Here is a 16,860-nt window from a genome sequence, read left to right as displayed (position 1 = left end):
CTAAAACTCTTTACAGGGCAGTTTGTAGTTGATGAGATCTGTCTGTTCTCTGCTGCCAGCAGAGTGAAAGTATAAAGACGTGATCAGTAGTGCTGTCACTGGGCTAAGATACTGTTCAGTTTCTGTCCACACAGTGTCACTGTAACTGTGAGAGAAACACTGCTGCTTGGATTTTTTTTTTCTTTTTCTTTCTTTTTTTTTCTTCCCCCATACTGAAAATGTAACGGGGGTGAAAATTGATCAAAATTACTGAACTAAAATTGCTATGAAATTAATCATAGTGACAACTCTTCTTAAAAAGTATACATCGACTTTGCTAGAGACTCAGTAAGCATCATGGAAGGGGAAATGAGGATGTTCAGCATCTCTCCACACTCTCTCTCTGTAGAAACAAATGCAAATTGTAGTTAATGGTTTATTTTAATAATTTGCCTATTAATGTACTACTATACCCAGCTAACTCCAAACACTTCTGAGAAACTGTTTAAAATCCAAGACCTACTGAAATCACCAGCTGTGAGCCTTCTCCAGAGGGAGACTACAATAGTTCATGCTTTGGTATATAAACATCTAAATATTTAGGCTCTGGGGGAAGAAGCAGTTCAGAATTGTTTTTAGGTGCCAAGGAGACTTGGTGACTTACCTCGACTGTTGGAGCGATGAAACGCTTGTTGTGATTGAAGGATTCAATGCTCTTCGTGTCCTCTTCTGACAAGGAAAAGTCAAACACGTTCAAGTTCTGCTGGATTCTGGAAGGCGTCACGCTTTTGGGAATACACACAACACCCCTCTGAATGTGCCACCTGCAAATGAGTCATTGAGTCATGTGATTAGTCAAATAAATGGAGGACACCGTTAAAGGGATTAGTGGTGATTGTATTACTTTGAGTTTTCCTGGGCCGGTGTCTTCTTGTATCTTTGGGCTATGGCTCCCAGTCAAGGATCTGCTAGCAGACTTGGTTCATTAGCGGAGGCCCAGGGTCTGTCTCCACTGCCCAGAGGACTGTAAGCTGTCACACAAACTCCCACTGAGCTGAGATGGAGGTGTGAAACCTGTTACTTTGACATATTAATCTCAGAAAGGATGACTGCCAGTTTGAATGTTAAACAATCATTAAACTGACCGACAGTGTGAGAGGAGATCTGCTTGAGACAAATATGGATGGCATTCAACCTGTAACACAGACACACAATTATTAGGTACAGTTTACTGACTTGTTTGAACAGAGCTGAAAAAATGTAGCTGCACGTGGTTTACTACAGGTTTGTGTCTGGCCATGCTTATGATGTCATCAGTCTGCCTGGCATTGAAGTTGGACAGACCTATAGCCTTGACTAGCCCTCTATCTACGAGGCTCTCCATGGCAGTCCAAGTATCCCTGTAGTGTGTGTCAGAGTAACAAATGCTTCCATCTTCCTTTCGAGGCATCAGTTCCTTCCCCCTCCTGAAACGCCCACACCTGAATAGCTGCTTCAGGTAAAGTGACAATTCAATCTCTGCTCAGTTACAGCCAGATGGAGACGTATTAACATTACTGAGTGTGTGTAGTCACTCACTGAAATGCAATGGGCCAGTGCATGAGGTAAAGGTCCAGGTAGGAGAGACCCAGATCTGCTAAACTGGTCCTGCATGCCTCTTCAACATCCTGGGGGTCATGTTTGGTGTTCCACAGTTTGGAAGTCACAAACACTTCTTCACGCTGCAGAGCCTGGAGCGGAAAGTATGACACGGATACAAACCAATGACTGCTCTGAATACAGGGAAACACTTGAACAGGGCACATTAAAGACAGTGACAAGTTTGAGCCTGATGGTAGTGAACTGCAGACTTGAACCTATGTTAAAACCAATCTTCATCTACATGTTTTGGCTTACAGACCAAATATTAACCACTTCTTCAAAACCATTTGCTGACACAGTGATTTGTATACACTCTTTGGACTCTTCTTTAAAGAAACATTATGTTATTTGGGTTTCTGAAATTTATTTGAAAAAAACAAACAAAAAGCAACAAAAAACCCACGAGAGAAGTATAGATGAAAAAACATCTTGGCAGAGCTTCCTAACCTCAGAAATATAACTAAAACTGTCATACATCTCTAACCCTGCAGTGGCCCTCAGGTTTAATAAACAACAGCAACAATCAACAGAAAAACACTTCACAGGTAAGATAAGGAGCAGATATCTTGTTTGTTTATGTGACTAAACTGAAAATATTTATCCGTTTTTTATCTGAATGTCAGTAGATTTATCAGTTAACACTGTAAAGCCTGAAACATGAAATAACTGCCAGGAAATTCTATTTAATTGTAAATAAATAAATAAATAATAATAATAATAATAATAATAATTAATTTGCTCACAGTAGCACTGCATGTGTCTGATAGGCTACCCTATTACATGGTCCAGCAGATAGCTCCTACAATTCTTAATATCATTCTAAAGCTCACTTTTAAAGCTCTGAGTCAAGAAAGCATGTGGATTGCTTTGAAAAGTTCGGCTAAATATTTGTAGTTTTTACTTTTGTATGTATTTTTATGGCACATGTCCACACCAGCCTACTGATGTGGCTGACGTGAAGAGAATAAAGGCACCTGGAGCTGATTAAAAGACCACCAAAGCTCACCTTTCCTGGACCCACCCAGAGAGCCAGAGCCTCTCCAACCTCCTTTTCATTCTCATAAGCAGCAGCACAATCAAAGTGCCTGTATCCACACTCTAAAGCTGTATGCACCGCCTGCTTCACCTGAGAACACACAGAGACAGACGTAAGCTTTAAAATTCCACCATGTCCAAAAACATTTGTTGGACCTGCTAACTCTGTGTGAGTGTTTATGTCCCTGCCTGTCCCGAGGTACTTTTCCATGTGCCGAGTCCAATCACGGGCATCCTCTGCCGTGTCGAGAGAGTCACAAAGGTGTTCATCCTCCAACTCTGAGAACCTGGCGGAGAAAAGACAAAGAGGAGTGTGTGAGGTCTTCACTCGCGAGCTTATATGAGGCTTAGTTGTCTGGTCATCATGACCAAGTCCTAACACTGAGTTACTGATTAAAACACATATGAGTTCATGATCTGCACTACAGCTGGGGTCATGTGTATGAATCATATACTCTACATATGCAAATTCCTTTAACAAGCAATCGTCTTGCTTGCTGACCCACTTTTCTGTTATTAGCTGTTCTTTTGCCATTTGAGCTTAAAACTGTGTTTCGGTGAAAATATAAACTCTTTGTGAACTCAGCCCCGTCGCAAGAAATGGCTGATGCGGCTAGATGCCATTCGTCACAGTGCAGAGTTACTGGAGCACATCTCAGGCAGCCTTTCCATGGTTCACTAATTGCCTGTTTTATCCTCAACATGTGGGGCGCACACACAGACTTTGCTCATCAGGCACTGCAGTTGTTTCACGTGATCTCCCAGCACAGATCACCTTCCCTTTGCTCTGCCCAGGGTGCAGGAGAAAACATTTAAACCAGTAACCATCAAACACAACCAGCATTTGAATAAAAAGTCTTTCTTCTCGTACCTGGAATTGCTTCAGAAGATGAACCAGTGATCAGTTGAAGGTTGAGTCCATCAGAATTTTAGCACGCTGAGGTCAGTCTGTCTTCATATGTTTATCTGTAACTACGGCTGATGGAAAATGTCCAAATTCCACCATGCACACTGTTAAACATTCATGACCAGGGTCACAAGGCAGATTTATTTGTTTAGAGGTGCTGGTGGCTGCTCAATTTTTACTTCCATATTACTTTCAGAATTTGGAGTCTTATTCCAGTTTTGATCTTGCTAACCTTAAATGCCCAATCAAATCAATAATCTATCCATCTATCTACGTCTGAGAAGATGAATGCAGCAGGGAAGATGAAAAAATAGTTTTGATACAGAGATTTGTTTACATTCTTTTGACTATTTTCTCTAAAGAAATGTCGGATAATTTAGTCTTCAAACATGAAGTTAAACAAAACCATGACTGAAGATTACACGAACAAATCTTGATGGATCTTGTTAACCTTACAACTGTAATAAAAACTGTCAGATAAATGTATTACAGTGGCCTTCATGCGCAAAGCAAAAATACAAATACACAAAACCCAACAATTTTAACTTTGCAAGCAAGGTAAGGACAGGCAGGTGTCACGGTGGTAAAGTGGTTAACAAGACAGTTACTGGTTCATGTTGGATGGCTGGGGCCTTTCTGTGTGGAGCTTGCATGTTTTCCCTGTGCCTGCATGGTACTCCTGAGGGTCCGAATAACATTCGTCAAACTTAAGTAACGATTCTAAATTGGTCATACCCGTGAATGTCTTTCTATGCTGTCCACTCTTGCCTCTGTACGCAACCACAGAAGATTTCAGATCAAACAGAACTCGAACAGTGTGACTGAAGTGCAAATTTTTAGCTTTAACTCAAAGCATTTTACAAAAGTATTGCATTAACTTTTAAGAAATTACAGCCATTTATAGTCTCCCATTTTCCAATACTTAAAAATTATCGTCTGACACGCAGTTTCATGGCCAGGTGAGATCTGTTCCTTTGTTATTTAATGATAAATGGTGCAGATAGAAGATATGGAGTTGGAATGGACTCCAAGTGATGAACTTGCTTGAGGTACCACAGGAGACAAATATGGTGCTCAAAGACAGAATTGTGTGCATGGTTAAGAGAAACAACATCTAACAAAGTCAAGAACACTCTCTGGTAGGCCTATTCTTCAAACGTCTACATTTGATTATGAAAATAAATACAGAAGGTCTACAACACAGTGAAAACTACTCGTATTTGGTTTTTCAGTCTTATGGCATCCTCCTTCATTTCCATCAATATATCCTTGGATCTCATATTACGGTTTATCCTGGAATAATGAGAAAACAGGCCTCAGTTGGACATGAAACTGGTTGTCAGCCAATGGTCATAATTGTTAAGCAGTGAATGGAGGTGTTTTGTAAAACCCCTTTAATGAAATCAGAGAATCTGCACTTCAAACATCTTTATGCCTGGTTTAAACTCCACTGTGGTGGTGTAAAAGAGGCAAAATTAACAGGTTAAGGTATGTTTGTTGTTGCTGTTGTGCGCTGAGAAAGGTTTTAATCTTATATAATGTTGCATGTTGGTCTTTTCTCCTCCCCCCTCCTTGAGGTTTTCTTCTTTCCCACTGTTGCCAAGTGCTTGCTCATAGGAGTTCTGAGATTATCAGTTTTTCTTAGACTGTAAAGCACTTTGAGGTGAATGTTATTAGGAACTGGTACTTGTTCTCAAGCAGCAATAAATGAAAATGAAGCAAACTTCACACATTTGGTTTATTTGTTTTCATTTTGAAAAATTCATAGATATTGGCATATGCACAATAAGCAGTGTAAGTGAGTCTTTGATTAGCAGCAGCAGCACTTGTTAAGCCTGGTTGTTGCCACAGGACCATCACACAAGTCATTCAAGTCTCTCCCCAAAGAGAAAAAACAACAACATATCTTATAGTTTTGTCTTTCACAATATAAAAGAGAATTTATCAAACACGAAGCATTCAAATATTTTCCTGTACACCTCATTTATTCGACCTACTAGGACTGTCAGCATAACCCACACATATTCTCACCACTGCTGCAAATTACAGCGAGGAAGAGCTCAAGGGCGTCCCCTGCAGCTGAGACAGAGAACAGTTTTTCTATTTGCACTACGTACAGTTTGTAACGTTTGATGTACAGCTGTTAGGAAACTGAGGACTCCATGTAACCAAAAAAGTAGACAATGCGGTCTACTTTTTGGCATTGCTCACAGTAGCACCGAGACATGGCCTTCAAATGCCACAAGAGAAAGCAGAATATCCCACAACAAAGCTGGCTTTCCCACAGGAATCGGTCTAACGTCACGCTTGCATTCCTCTGGGAAATCCAGCAATTACTTGTATGGCACTTTACAAAGACGAATTGGCAAAAATCATCAGTCTTGTATCAAATCACTTCCTATAAATGATCCTTCTTACATACAGTACAGTAAGGTGAATTACTTTACATAGCTTGCTTACCGTTTTTTTAAAATTACCAGGTCCTGGTGGTAACGCCTAACACAGCATAGGGCATCATGTGTTGTGTTCATGGCTATTTGTCTTTATTATAGTGTGACCTGTATGTGTGTTCACATATGTGGTGTGACACCGGGCTAAGGCACCTAAATGTCCCTCAGATATTGAGCCAGGCTATTCAGTTCACAGCTCAGAAGGGAAAGCACCGATATTATGTGCAGATATCTAAACTTACACTGCTGTTACAGTTACGTGATTGTCATTCCCAGATTCTTCCATTGCAGCTAAACTATGCTAATATTATTGGAGTAATGCAAGAGTTTTTAGAGCTCTGTGGCACTGCACGTCTAGGGATATTTTAGGGGAGACAGATCATACTAATGGCCTACAGATTTTCAAGCATAATTCTTTATTAGATTGAAAGCATGGGGGAGAAAAAAGAAGAAAAACTCTGGCATGTGCCAAAGGAAAGGCTATGCTAAAAACCACTGAAGCTGCTGGTACACTTAATGTAAACATTAAGCAATCCTTTTTTGACATGTTTGGAAAACAAAATCCTGTTCTTGTTATAAAATATTTCACGCTTTATCCTATCACAAAAAGACGAGGATCAGAGTCGGACGGCATATAAAACCACTGATAAATCCGTATAAAACAGTTAAGAAAAGAGGTTCCCTTAAAAACCAGAATCGTGCTGAGCCCATCCTCAGCACCGCTCTGCTGCTCAGGGTGCTTGTGTGTGTGTATTTGTGTGTCTGTGTGTGTCTGTGTGCGCGCGCGTTTGGGCTGAAAGACAAAATAAATATGAGTACTTTACATCCTGATACTGCCATTCTTCCTTTTGTGAAGTCCCTAAATTATCACAGCACATGTTCAAAGCTGTATTCATTCACAGGGACATGAGGGTAACTACAAACAAAGAAGGAGTAGATGAAGGAGTGTAGTTTTTTTCCTCAGGTTTAGTCTGGAGTTTGTGGTGGAGGAGTTAGAGATGTGTCTTTCTAGGACTGGGGGAGGTGTTGTCTGATAATTTCTCTGGACTGAGGGGGGATCCTGTCGGGAAAACGGACCGAAAACTCCACGATGAGGTCACCACGCTGTGAAGGGTTCTTTGGAAAAGGCAGGCCTTCGCCTCTGAGTCGTTTCACCGTCCCTGGCTTGATGATGTCGTGACAAGGGAGGGAGATAACGCGGTTTTCCAGCGTGGGAATGCTAACTGTGCAGCCACACAACGCCTGGAGAAGAGAGGAGATTGAAAGGGTTAATATCATTAATAGGAATAAAATGCCAAATCCATGAATATCTCAGTGATGTAATGTTTCGTTAAAGTCTGCAGTGTTCATATCTTCCCCCAGTACGCTATCGGGAGGCAGTATTTGTTGTGCTTTCGGTGTGGTGTGTGTAAAAGTATGTGAAGAAAAGAAATTGTACTGACAGCACTGCGGGGGTCGAAAGAGCAGTATTTGGAACAGGAACATTTAGGAAAACATGACTTGGCAGTGGGAAAGTTTTCTAGTCTTTGTTTGCGAGTGTGTGTGTGTGTGTGTGCATGTGTGTTAGGGAGTGTGTGTAAGTGTGTCAGCATTGCAGGGCCCCACATTGCACAGGGGACTAATTTTAGCAACGGTCTCATAGCTGGGACTAATGAAGTGAGGCAGGAATCGGCTGAGCTCGTAAATAGTTGGAGGGCCTGTCAGATCCCCACATGCACACAAACACACACATGCACAGACGCACACTCACTCACATGCCTCACCTCCTTATCACAGTGCCTGATGCATCCAGTCCGTGTAGAGAGCGCTAAACTAAACACAGAGACTTTCCGGTTATCACGACTTCACAGGCTTTCCAGTGAGCATCATTCACCAGATTTGCACTTAATGGAAAGAACTATTTAAATCCACAACAGTGTGAATGGACTTCCCTTTTCTTTTTTCTTTAAATATAACACTTGAAAAATACATCACTACAAATAAAACAGTAAATAAATACTATAAAAAGGTGTGGAAAAGAGAGAGAAAACCAGTGAGAATGACCAGCAGTAGAATTCACTGTGAGCTAAAGGGTTAGGTTAAATAATGAAGACGGGGAGACAGAAGCTTAATTTGGAGATTCCTCAAACTACTCTAAGACAAAGAAAGATATAGAAATTAAAATTAAACATTTTAAAGTTGTTAAAGGGTCGGCTCTCTTATGCCATTTGTTACTGGCTCCATTAACCTTTAGCCGAGGAGATAAAAAAATGTTACTGTTCATCAGGTATAGACCAATTTTAACAGCATGTTGCTATTGTTACTGTGCTACTTTTAAATGCATTTACAGCTAAGGCTGATGAAATACACTCACCAGCCACTTTATTAGATATGGCAGCAACTCAATGCATTTGCAGTTCAAACAGAGCATCAGAATGAGGAAGAAATGTGATTTAAATGACTCTGAACGTGACACGTGGTTGTTGCTGTCAGACAGGCTGGTCTGAATATTTCAGAAACTGCTGATCTACTGGGATTTTCCAACACAACCATCCCTAGTGTTTACAGGCCGTGTTCCAAAAAAGAGAAAATATCCAGTGAGTGTCAGTTTTCTGAGTGAAAATGTCTTGTCGAAGCCAGAGATCAGCAGAGAAGTGCTTTGATCTAATAAGAAGGAAAAAACAACTCAAATAACCACGCATTACAAATAAGGTATGCAAGAGAGCATCTCTGAATGCACAACGCGTTGTACCTTGAAGCAGATGGGCTACAGCAGCAGGAACACCACACTCATGTCAGCTAAGAACAAAAAACTAAAGCTACAATTTACAAGGGCTCACCAAAATTGAACAATAGAAGAATGGAAAAACATTCAGTCTGATAAATCTCTATTTATGGCACGATATTCACATGGTAGGGTCCAAATTTGGCATGAACAACATGAAAGCATGGATTCATCCTTCCTTTTATTAACCGTTCACGCTGCTGGTGTGGGAGATATTTTCCTGGCACACTTTGGGCTTGTACCCACTGAGCATCACTTAAACCACAGCCATCCCTTTATGACCACAGTATGCCCGTCTTCTGATGGCTGCTTCCAGCAGGATAACACACCATGTCACAAAGCTCAAATAATCTAATACAGGATTCTTAAACACTGTACTCAAATGGCTTTCTCAATCCAACATAGTGGCTCTGGGATGTTGTGGAACTGGATTTCATATCATGGATGTGCAGCTGACAAATCTGCAGTATCTGTCTGATGCTGTCATGTCAATATGGACTAAAATCTCCAGCACCTCTGTTTCCAGCAGACTTATAGCAAACCAAAAGCGTGTCCAATCCAGTACTACATACCTACCTAATAAAGCAGTGAGTGTGCATCTAGTACAGGTAACTATAGTGGTGCTAGATATAAAAAGGGAGATCACTTATATCACCTGGGTATCATAAAAGATCAAATCCCTGAAGGATTAAGATACTCAATAGCTAGAGATGTATAAATTCTATCCCCTTCTGGTGTAATTGTGATTTTTGCCCAGAATAATAGCTCCAAGATCCAATCCATGCGCTTAGACACTATTGTACTAATTGGAAGATTTTCAGGCTGTGCCTGTTTCTTTGAAAAGAAACTGGGGTGTAAATGTGGCCTGGAGAGCAGCTGCTTCACAGGACCAAGTTTTCCAGCCATGACATCATCATCATCCTTTAACCCATCACATACATTAGAGGGTGATTTCTTTGACTGCAGTGGAGAGCAGTGGCTCATCCTTCAGTTATGGACAGCTCCATTGACTAACACACGTCTCGCACACAGACAGGTTGCCATGACGCTCAACACACATTGCCAGCTGATCCGAGGGCCCACTGATTGCGTAAGCCTCAGCACAGACAAGGCTTTAGAAACTGACACAGACACACAGTCACTTTTTGCTATATTTGAAAGAACATTTTCTAGACTTGTATTACTGAGGGCCATATGCTAATGTTAACTTTCACTGTTAAAACCCAACAGTTTTGTTACATTTAGCTGTCAGAGCCAGCTTAAGGCGTGCTCATAGTCCGAAGTGTCCTTACAAGTGTGGGCCGCCTGTCACAGAGCCTGTCCTGAAATACTGGTTGCTAATGCTACACACAACAGATGCTGCAAAATGCAAATGCTGTCTTACTCCCATAGATTCAGCAGTTATTTGCCAGAGAGCTGCAAAAAAGCTGTCCACGCTGCCTTCAGAGCCCAGCAGCTACAGTTGTCCTGGATGTGGATTTTACAGCAATGACAGGAGCTAGACAACTCAGAGGCTTCATTATTGCCATAGAGCCTACCTACAGATCCCAATATAGACTGGTTTCAGGGAAGCCAGTGTGTCATATTTGAGGTAAACTCTCAAATTGCTTCTGACTGTAACTGTGAAAAGACAGCGGGGCTGAATGTTACCTCTGCTAATGTCTCCCAGGAGTTTATAGCATAGCCAAACAAACTTGGAGACACTAAACTGAGCCGCGGATCAGGGCATGCTTCAGGCAGAAAGCAAAACTGAACAGCCAAATATCTGGAGACTCATACAGCAGCCAAAAATATGACTAAATAGAGATACCTGCTTCAGAAAGGCGATTGCAAATATCAGCATGCCTCAGTCTCACCCCTTTTGGTTTTTACTTTGTAATGAGCACTTGCAGAGATTTTTGCTAATATAATCAATCATCTGATTCGTGAAGCTATATTCTCTACTGAAGAACTGGATAACATTTGCCACATTATGCGTGGTAGGTTTTCTAGCATGCGGCATGCATCTGGTGCTGTGATTTTACTGCAGTATTTAGCATCACATCTTCAAGAGAGCAGTGGAATATGAGCTCTTATTTGCTTTGGATACTGAATCATCTGACCCACTTCCCTAATATTCCCTAGATACCCCCCCGACACACACATCCCAGCCACAGTTCCCCTTCGCTTCCTCATCTCAACTTTAGCTGCGTCAGAAATTAAATCTCTTATCTGGCTGCTGTGGGAGCAGAGGGTTTTAGCTGTGGGAGTTCTGCAGTGCAAACCTAATCACTGTGCTGGTTTGATCAAGTACCATCCCCTGCTTAATGTGACTCAACAAACTCTAATGTGCTCTCGTCAACTTAGGCTTCATTGTCTTTCCGTATGCAGACGCACTTATTTTCCAGCGCATTAACTGCACGGTGCGAGAGTCAGTGCTGCTTTTAGAGGAAACCTGCTAAAAAAACAAAACAAAAAAAAACAAAAAACACAGGCCCGAGTTGAGTAAAAACAACATCTCCCCTGACATCTCCAGCTATTTGAGAACACCTGCCATTAAGCAGATCACGTCGAGAGCAGGCCAGTGAGTGGCAACGCTATTAGAAACATTAAAGTTTGTCTAATATAGAGCCAGAGCAGAGCTGGTGCTGGACTCTCTGCCCTCTAATTAAATGTCCTGCCAGTCACAGTAATAACAGCCTGGATCATCACCAATGTCACACTGCAATCCGTCTTTAACGGAGTGTGTTGGCAAATACGCTTGAAGATGGAGAGTGTGTGCACACACACTTGCTTGTGTGCAGCTTTGTGCTTGTGTGTCTATTTATGTATTGATGCATATGTTTTCATACAGTGTGCAGAACAAGTGAGGATAATGGCTTTGTGCCAGTCGCACAAATACACCACATTCTGGCTTCCTCTATCACATTGCAGTGGCAGAGACTCTGATGCACACACTCTCCCACCTTGGTATGTTTGATATGACCACCCACCCAGCACTGTTAAATTACAGACACACCTCTCTGGGCTGAATGACATGAATAATTTGTATTTTTAGTTCAAACTTTGCACATCTTCATTAAAAATTAACCTGGGACTGCTCCACTGGGAATCAACATCAGAAGCTTGGCAGCATTATCTACAACTACATGTAGAACAGCAACAAAGAGAGTTCAACTGGTGACAGAGGGAAAATCAGAAGACAAGACAGATGAGAGAGGGAGGTTAAATCGAAGGAGACAGGCGCACCTCTTTTAGGCTGATCTTGCAGTTATAGATTATGTTGGAACCGTCTCTTTTGAAGTGGGCGTGCCCTTTGTCTTTAAGCACAAACGCTATGTCGGCGGGAATGTTCTCAGGGGTCTCGTCCCCTTCCTTTGGGAAAGTAATCTTGGTCCCCTCCTTCCAGCCTTTCTTGATGACAATGTTGAGGATCTTGTCCTCCGTCCTCATGCTCCGTCCGTCTGGGTTCAACCTGCGGCGCGTGATCTTCATGCGCTTGGTGCAGCCGTGGAAGATCTCTTCCAGCGAGACCTTCAGCTCGTGGACGACCGGAGGATCCTGCTGCTTTCGGTTGGTCCCGAGGCGCTCTGATGGTACGCCTCTCCTCCTGCGGCCTTCCCCTGGGAAGCCATTGTTCATCCCCCCCGGAAAGCCAAACTGCCTCCCAAAATGGGTAAAGGGATCATCCTCGTCCATTTCCGCGTCCTGCTCCGTGTCATTGCTGTGGTCGTTGTGGAAGGAAAAGCCGTTGGAGCGACTGTGACTGCGGTTGGAGCCGAAAAACATATCAAAGGGGTTGGAGCCACCGAAGAAGGAGGCAAAGGTGGCATGGGGATCTCCATGAAAAGTGTAGTGGTACGATGAACTTCCGGGAGGACCCGAAGAGCTGCTGCCTCCTGTTTTTAAGCCTGAGAGATTTAAAAAAAGAGAGTGAGAGAAAGAGAACAAGAACGTGAGACCTCACATGCACACACTCAAACACCCACCAGCCAAAATACACACAATAATATGAATTCAGATACCAGACGTAGGACCTAAACACAAAGTGTGGGTAACAGTAGAGAGAAGAGTGGTGCCCGCGTAGGTGGGAAAAATCCCACAGCATCACCGGTCTTCCAAAAGCACTGCTGTTGGAGAAACTCAGGTCACTCCATCCAACACACTCGCACAGAAACACACACTTACACGCACACGTTTTCAGCAGAGACACATGCACAGAACACCCACAAATGCAAACTACAGCAGTCGCTGCTATTCATATCTGAACCACGTAATAGTCTTATGCCATCTGTCTGTCATCTAGCACACCACACAGACACGCACACAGAGTTACATACACACTCTACGGGCAGCTGAGGTAGACTATAAGGTATTAGAGCTGGTAAGTGTTGTTGACACCGAAGACAACAACAGAAAATTAAACATGTGCCAGCACATAAACATGAAAACATGGAAGAGACGGCATTATTACTTCAGTGACTGAAACCCACCAAGCTGCGATATGAGATGGTTCCTGAGCTATTTCAATAACAACTTAATCCATCATAACCCCGGCTTAATAAGGCTTCACTAACAAAGCCTGCACTCTCTGACCCCTTGCACTCAAATGACCCAGAACACCCTCTCCTTACCTTCCTCTCCCAGCTGATCATAGACCACCCTCTTCTTGGGGTCACTCAGCACCTCATAGGCTTCTGCGATCTCCTTGAACTTCTCCTCTGCGCTAGGATCCTTGTTCTTGTCTGGGTGAAAGCGGAGCGCCATGCGCCGGTAGGCCTTCTTGATTTCCTCCTCGTTGGAGCCCTTGGGGATGCCCAAGGTCTTGTAGTAGTCCTTCCCCATGTTGGCACTCTCAGGAATGGGACCCCCTCTTCAGCTCAGGCTGTTGTCAGTCACTGGTGAGATACAAGACTACTTTAGAGTCTTAAGATGGATACTACGCTGAAGGAGAGGTTATATTTGAGTTGGCAAAGGTGCAGAGTGGACTGCATCCATTAGGGTTTTACTGTGAACACTATTTAATGATGCTGTAGCTGGAAATAGAAGGTGCTGCTTTCACTGCTGAAAAAGCAAGAGTGCCGAGGAATCCCCCTTCATCTAATTCATCACAGGGCTACTGGCGACCAGCTCAGCCTGTTAGGCAGGGTATAGATAATACTTTAATAATAATGGTGATGATTATCTGCCTCCATCCCAGTTTTGTTTAACCATCCGGGCATAAAAACCCAAATGGACAGGCAGAAGCGCTTCGCCGAAGCACTGCGGTGGACACAGCGGGAGCGCACACGGCAGGGGGAAAGCCTGGTTTCATCTGTAACACTAAAACACCCTGACTATCTGCTGCTACAGAAACCGTTCGCTATTACAGTAAAGCCCACTCCCACGGGAAAAAAAAACCCTTTAGCGTGACAATTTCAGCTTTATTTGTGCCACTGTAAAAACCAACAGCGGGTTTAATCTGATTCACATTCCGACAGAAAGGAAAAGCCTAAAAAATAAAAAACGAATAAATGTACAGTGAGAAGAAATACAAGCAAAATCCTACCAGGAAGCTTTGCAATTAATGAAGAATCAGAACAGCATGGCCCGGCTTCTCCCTGTCTCTCTGTCTTTCTTCCCTTCAGCCCCTGCTGTCTGCCTGCCTGCTGCTCTGATGCTGCTGGGTCCTTATAAATTGACGTCAGGACGCCGGGAGGATCACTGGCTCTGAAATAACCGGTGACCAAACACCGAGATCCCCCTGACGTTTCTCTGAAAAATCTCGGACAAATGTCCGTGAACCTTCGAGTCCACATCCACCATGGGTAATAATAATAATACTAATATATATTTTTTAAAAGCAGGGTACCGTTCTCTAAAAAATGGATTAAAGCATGGGTGCGCAAGGAATCTATGAAAAAGTTACTAAGTGATTGTAACTTCTTTGATACGGGGCTGTGTTCGGTTTTTAATAACTCCTTTCACTCTGGTGATGGTTGATAAACCTAACCCCGCTTCTCGTCCGCAGTCGTGTTCTTTTCTGGTCCACCCGACTTTGAAATTTGCGCAAATATAGAAAGCTTTTCCTTAAAAAGCGTCAAAACATTTCCTTACCGAGCCTGCTCCTCCTGCTGCTGCTGCCTTGTTTCCGATTCTGGTCCTGTGTCTGAAAATTGCAGCCGGGAGAGCAGACCCAACCCTCTGTCAGCCAGCAGCGCTCTTTGTTCAGGGTCTGCTCACATACACACAAACAGCACAGGCTGATTTCTATTTAGGATTAAGTTAAATTAGTGGCATTGGTTTAACTTTTTGATTTATGGGCAGTCGAAGCTGGCAGGTCTGGGGCTTGGGTGGACATATTTGGACAGGCGTCGTCCTGATACCTTTCTTTAATTTTTTTTCTTTTTAAAGGAAAAAGAAAGCGGTGTGTGTTAATGCGTGTGATCCTGAAGTCGTGCCTGGATTTAATCGGTATAAACACTGACTGCTGAGTCATGTGATGACTCCCCTCTTCCCCACACACGCATTTTCATCTTCTATCTTTGTGAAAAGTTAACATCTATTCACAGTCACATCCTACTTTCTCAACACCAAACCTCAACTTTCACGCTTTCCCATCCCTCAAAAACCCATTACATCCTCAACCCAAATCTTATTTTTAATATTTTCACTTTTACACTTAACCTCACCCCCAACACAGATTACCTTTTTCCCTCCCAACCTTTAAGCCTTTCACCTATTATTATAAATCCAAGTTTAGCCATTTCCAAAATAATCCATCTGACCCCAAACCTTGACCCAGAGCTGCTTGGAGATTGTTGGAGAGTGAAAATGGCTCCATCAAGGTTGATGTTTGGTAGAGATTCAACACATACACAGCTTCTAAATAATGTCTTATTAGAATAAGTATATAAGTATATATAATAAGTATAATAAGTCTTAATTTGAACAAATCAGTAAGCAATAAGCATCCACATTTAGGCCTTCATCAGGTTACGTGCTTTACTAGTGAGGATTCCCAAACAAATAGTTAAACTTACCCAAACCTGTTGACAAATGGTCTTAAAGCTCAGAGTGACCCCTAGACTGTCCTTGTGTACAAGTGAACCTGATATTACAAGATTTCACATCTTGTAATATGTGAAATCTATTAATCTTCACATTAATATGAACTCAGATACCAGATGTAGGACCTAAAGACAAAGTGTGGGTAACAGTAGAGAAGAGTGGTGGCCACGTGCTTAAAATCCCCAGAGATACATTAAATAGATCTTGTTCAATAAAATTTACCTTATTTGGAGTTTTTTTTCCGTCTTTCACTGCAGGGAGATTTCATTCCACACATCACATCTCAAAGGAGAAATATTCCTTTGTGCAGATCAGATCAAGGAGCAGCCTACCTAGCTTTAAAAAAAAAAAAGTAGAAGAAAATTGCATGTAATGTGGAGGTCTGAGTCATTATTGATGACTTTTAGCATTAAGTGCACAGGAAAGTACACCCAGCAGGGTGAAACGCTTCTTGTCGAATTGAGACGGGGAGAGATAATGAGAGAGAAATAAAGGCTCATTTAGGTTTGAGTCATCACTCCCCACTGGACTGGCGAGGTGGTGCGAGAAAAGTGGGCGTCTCAATGGAGGAGTCTGTCTGACACACGCTTAACATTCAAAATAAAGCAAGCACGAAGAGAACTGGCGTATAGCTGTGCAGGGCACTGGGGAGACATTCCTGTGCATCTCGATAGGTGTGTGTGTTTTGGCAGTGGGGAGGGACTTTGAGCCATTGCAGCTGTCCCACAAGAACAACTGGTTAGTGGTGGAGTGCTATTCGTGCTTGGGAATGTGACTGCCACTGAAACATGTTGAAGCTGACTGCAATGCAACATCCGGTTAGGTGAAGATCTGCATCTGTCTGTATCAAATCACTGAACTGGTTACACAATCGACTATTCTTATTCATTACAGGCAGGAGGTCTTGCATAACTGGTGAGCTTTCAGAGAACAGAGTCACATTTCTGCTGCCGTGCACCATGTGTGTGTTTGTTTGCAAACTAATAGCCATTGATGACTGCCTGGGAGCTCATCCACGTGCTCCTCTGATGCTGAGTGTGCACCGAAACGGGGTG

The 16,860-nt window shown here is 42.7% G+C and overlaps 2 protein-coding genes across 2 annotated transcripts; both read right to left on the bottom strand.

Moving 5' to 3' along the window:
• Window positions 1-324: 324 nt before the first annotated feature.
• Window positions 325-3,572, bottom strand: akr1a1a (aldo-keto reductase family 1, member A1a (aldehyde reductase)). Its single transcript, XM_085368190.1, is given in 9 exon segments — window positions 325-378; window positions 632-803; window positions 884-1,033; window positions 1,125-1,174; window positions 1,250-1,445; window positions 1,558-1,709; window positions 2,627-2,746; window positions 2,845-2,942; window positions 3,527-3,572. Coding segments are annotated over 8 exon segments (975 nt in total). The 5' UTR covers window positions 2,926-2,942; window positions 3,527-3,572.
• A 2,142-nt stretch (window positions 3,573-5,714) lies between these two features.
• dnajb5 (DnaJ heat shock protein family (Hsp40) member B5) lies at window positions 5,715-14,384 on the bottom strand. The gene is made up of 4 exons (XM_085368188.1): window positions 14,304-14,384; window positions 13,390-13,653; window positions 12,005-12,666; window positions 5,715-7,254 (listed from the first exon to the last, which is right to left on the bottom strand). Exons 2-4 carry the CDS (start codon window positions 13,598-13,600, stop codon window positions 7,021-7,023), a joined length of 1,107 nt encoding a protein of 368 aa, XP_085224314.1. The 5' UTR covers window positions 13,601-13,653; window positions 14,304-14,384; the 3' UTR covers window positions 5,715-7,020.
• Window positions 14,385-16,860: the final 2,476 nt, after the last annotated feature.

The sequence above is a fragment of the Diplotaxodon limnothrissa genome, linkage group LG12, assembly GCF_057381915.1.
Source record: "Diplotaxodon limnothrissa isolate DT_005_m linkage group LG12, D_limnothrissa_male_GT1.1, whole genome shotgun sequence".
NCBI lineage: Eukaryota > Metazoa > Chordata > Actinopteri > Cichliformes > Cichlidae > Diplotaxodon > Diplotaxodon limnothrissa.
Note: the sequence above shows the minus strand (reverse complement) of the source record. Positions and strands in the feature narration are given on the sequence as shown.

Coding starts and splice junctions, on each gene's coding strand:
- dnajb5 (XM_085368188.1), bottom strand. CDS start 13,600: ATGGGGAAGGACTACTACAAGACCTTGGGCATCCCCAAGGGCTCCAAC. Junction 12,667..13,389: donor TGATCAGCTGGGAGAGGAAG/GTAAGGAGAGGG, acceptor TAAATCTCTCAG/GCTTAAAAACAGGAGGCAGC. Junction 7,255..12,004: donor GCAAGATCAGCCTAAAAGAG/GTGCGCCTGTCT, acceptor TCTCTTCTCCAG/GCGTTGTGTGGCTGCACAGT.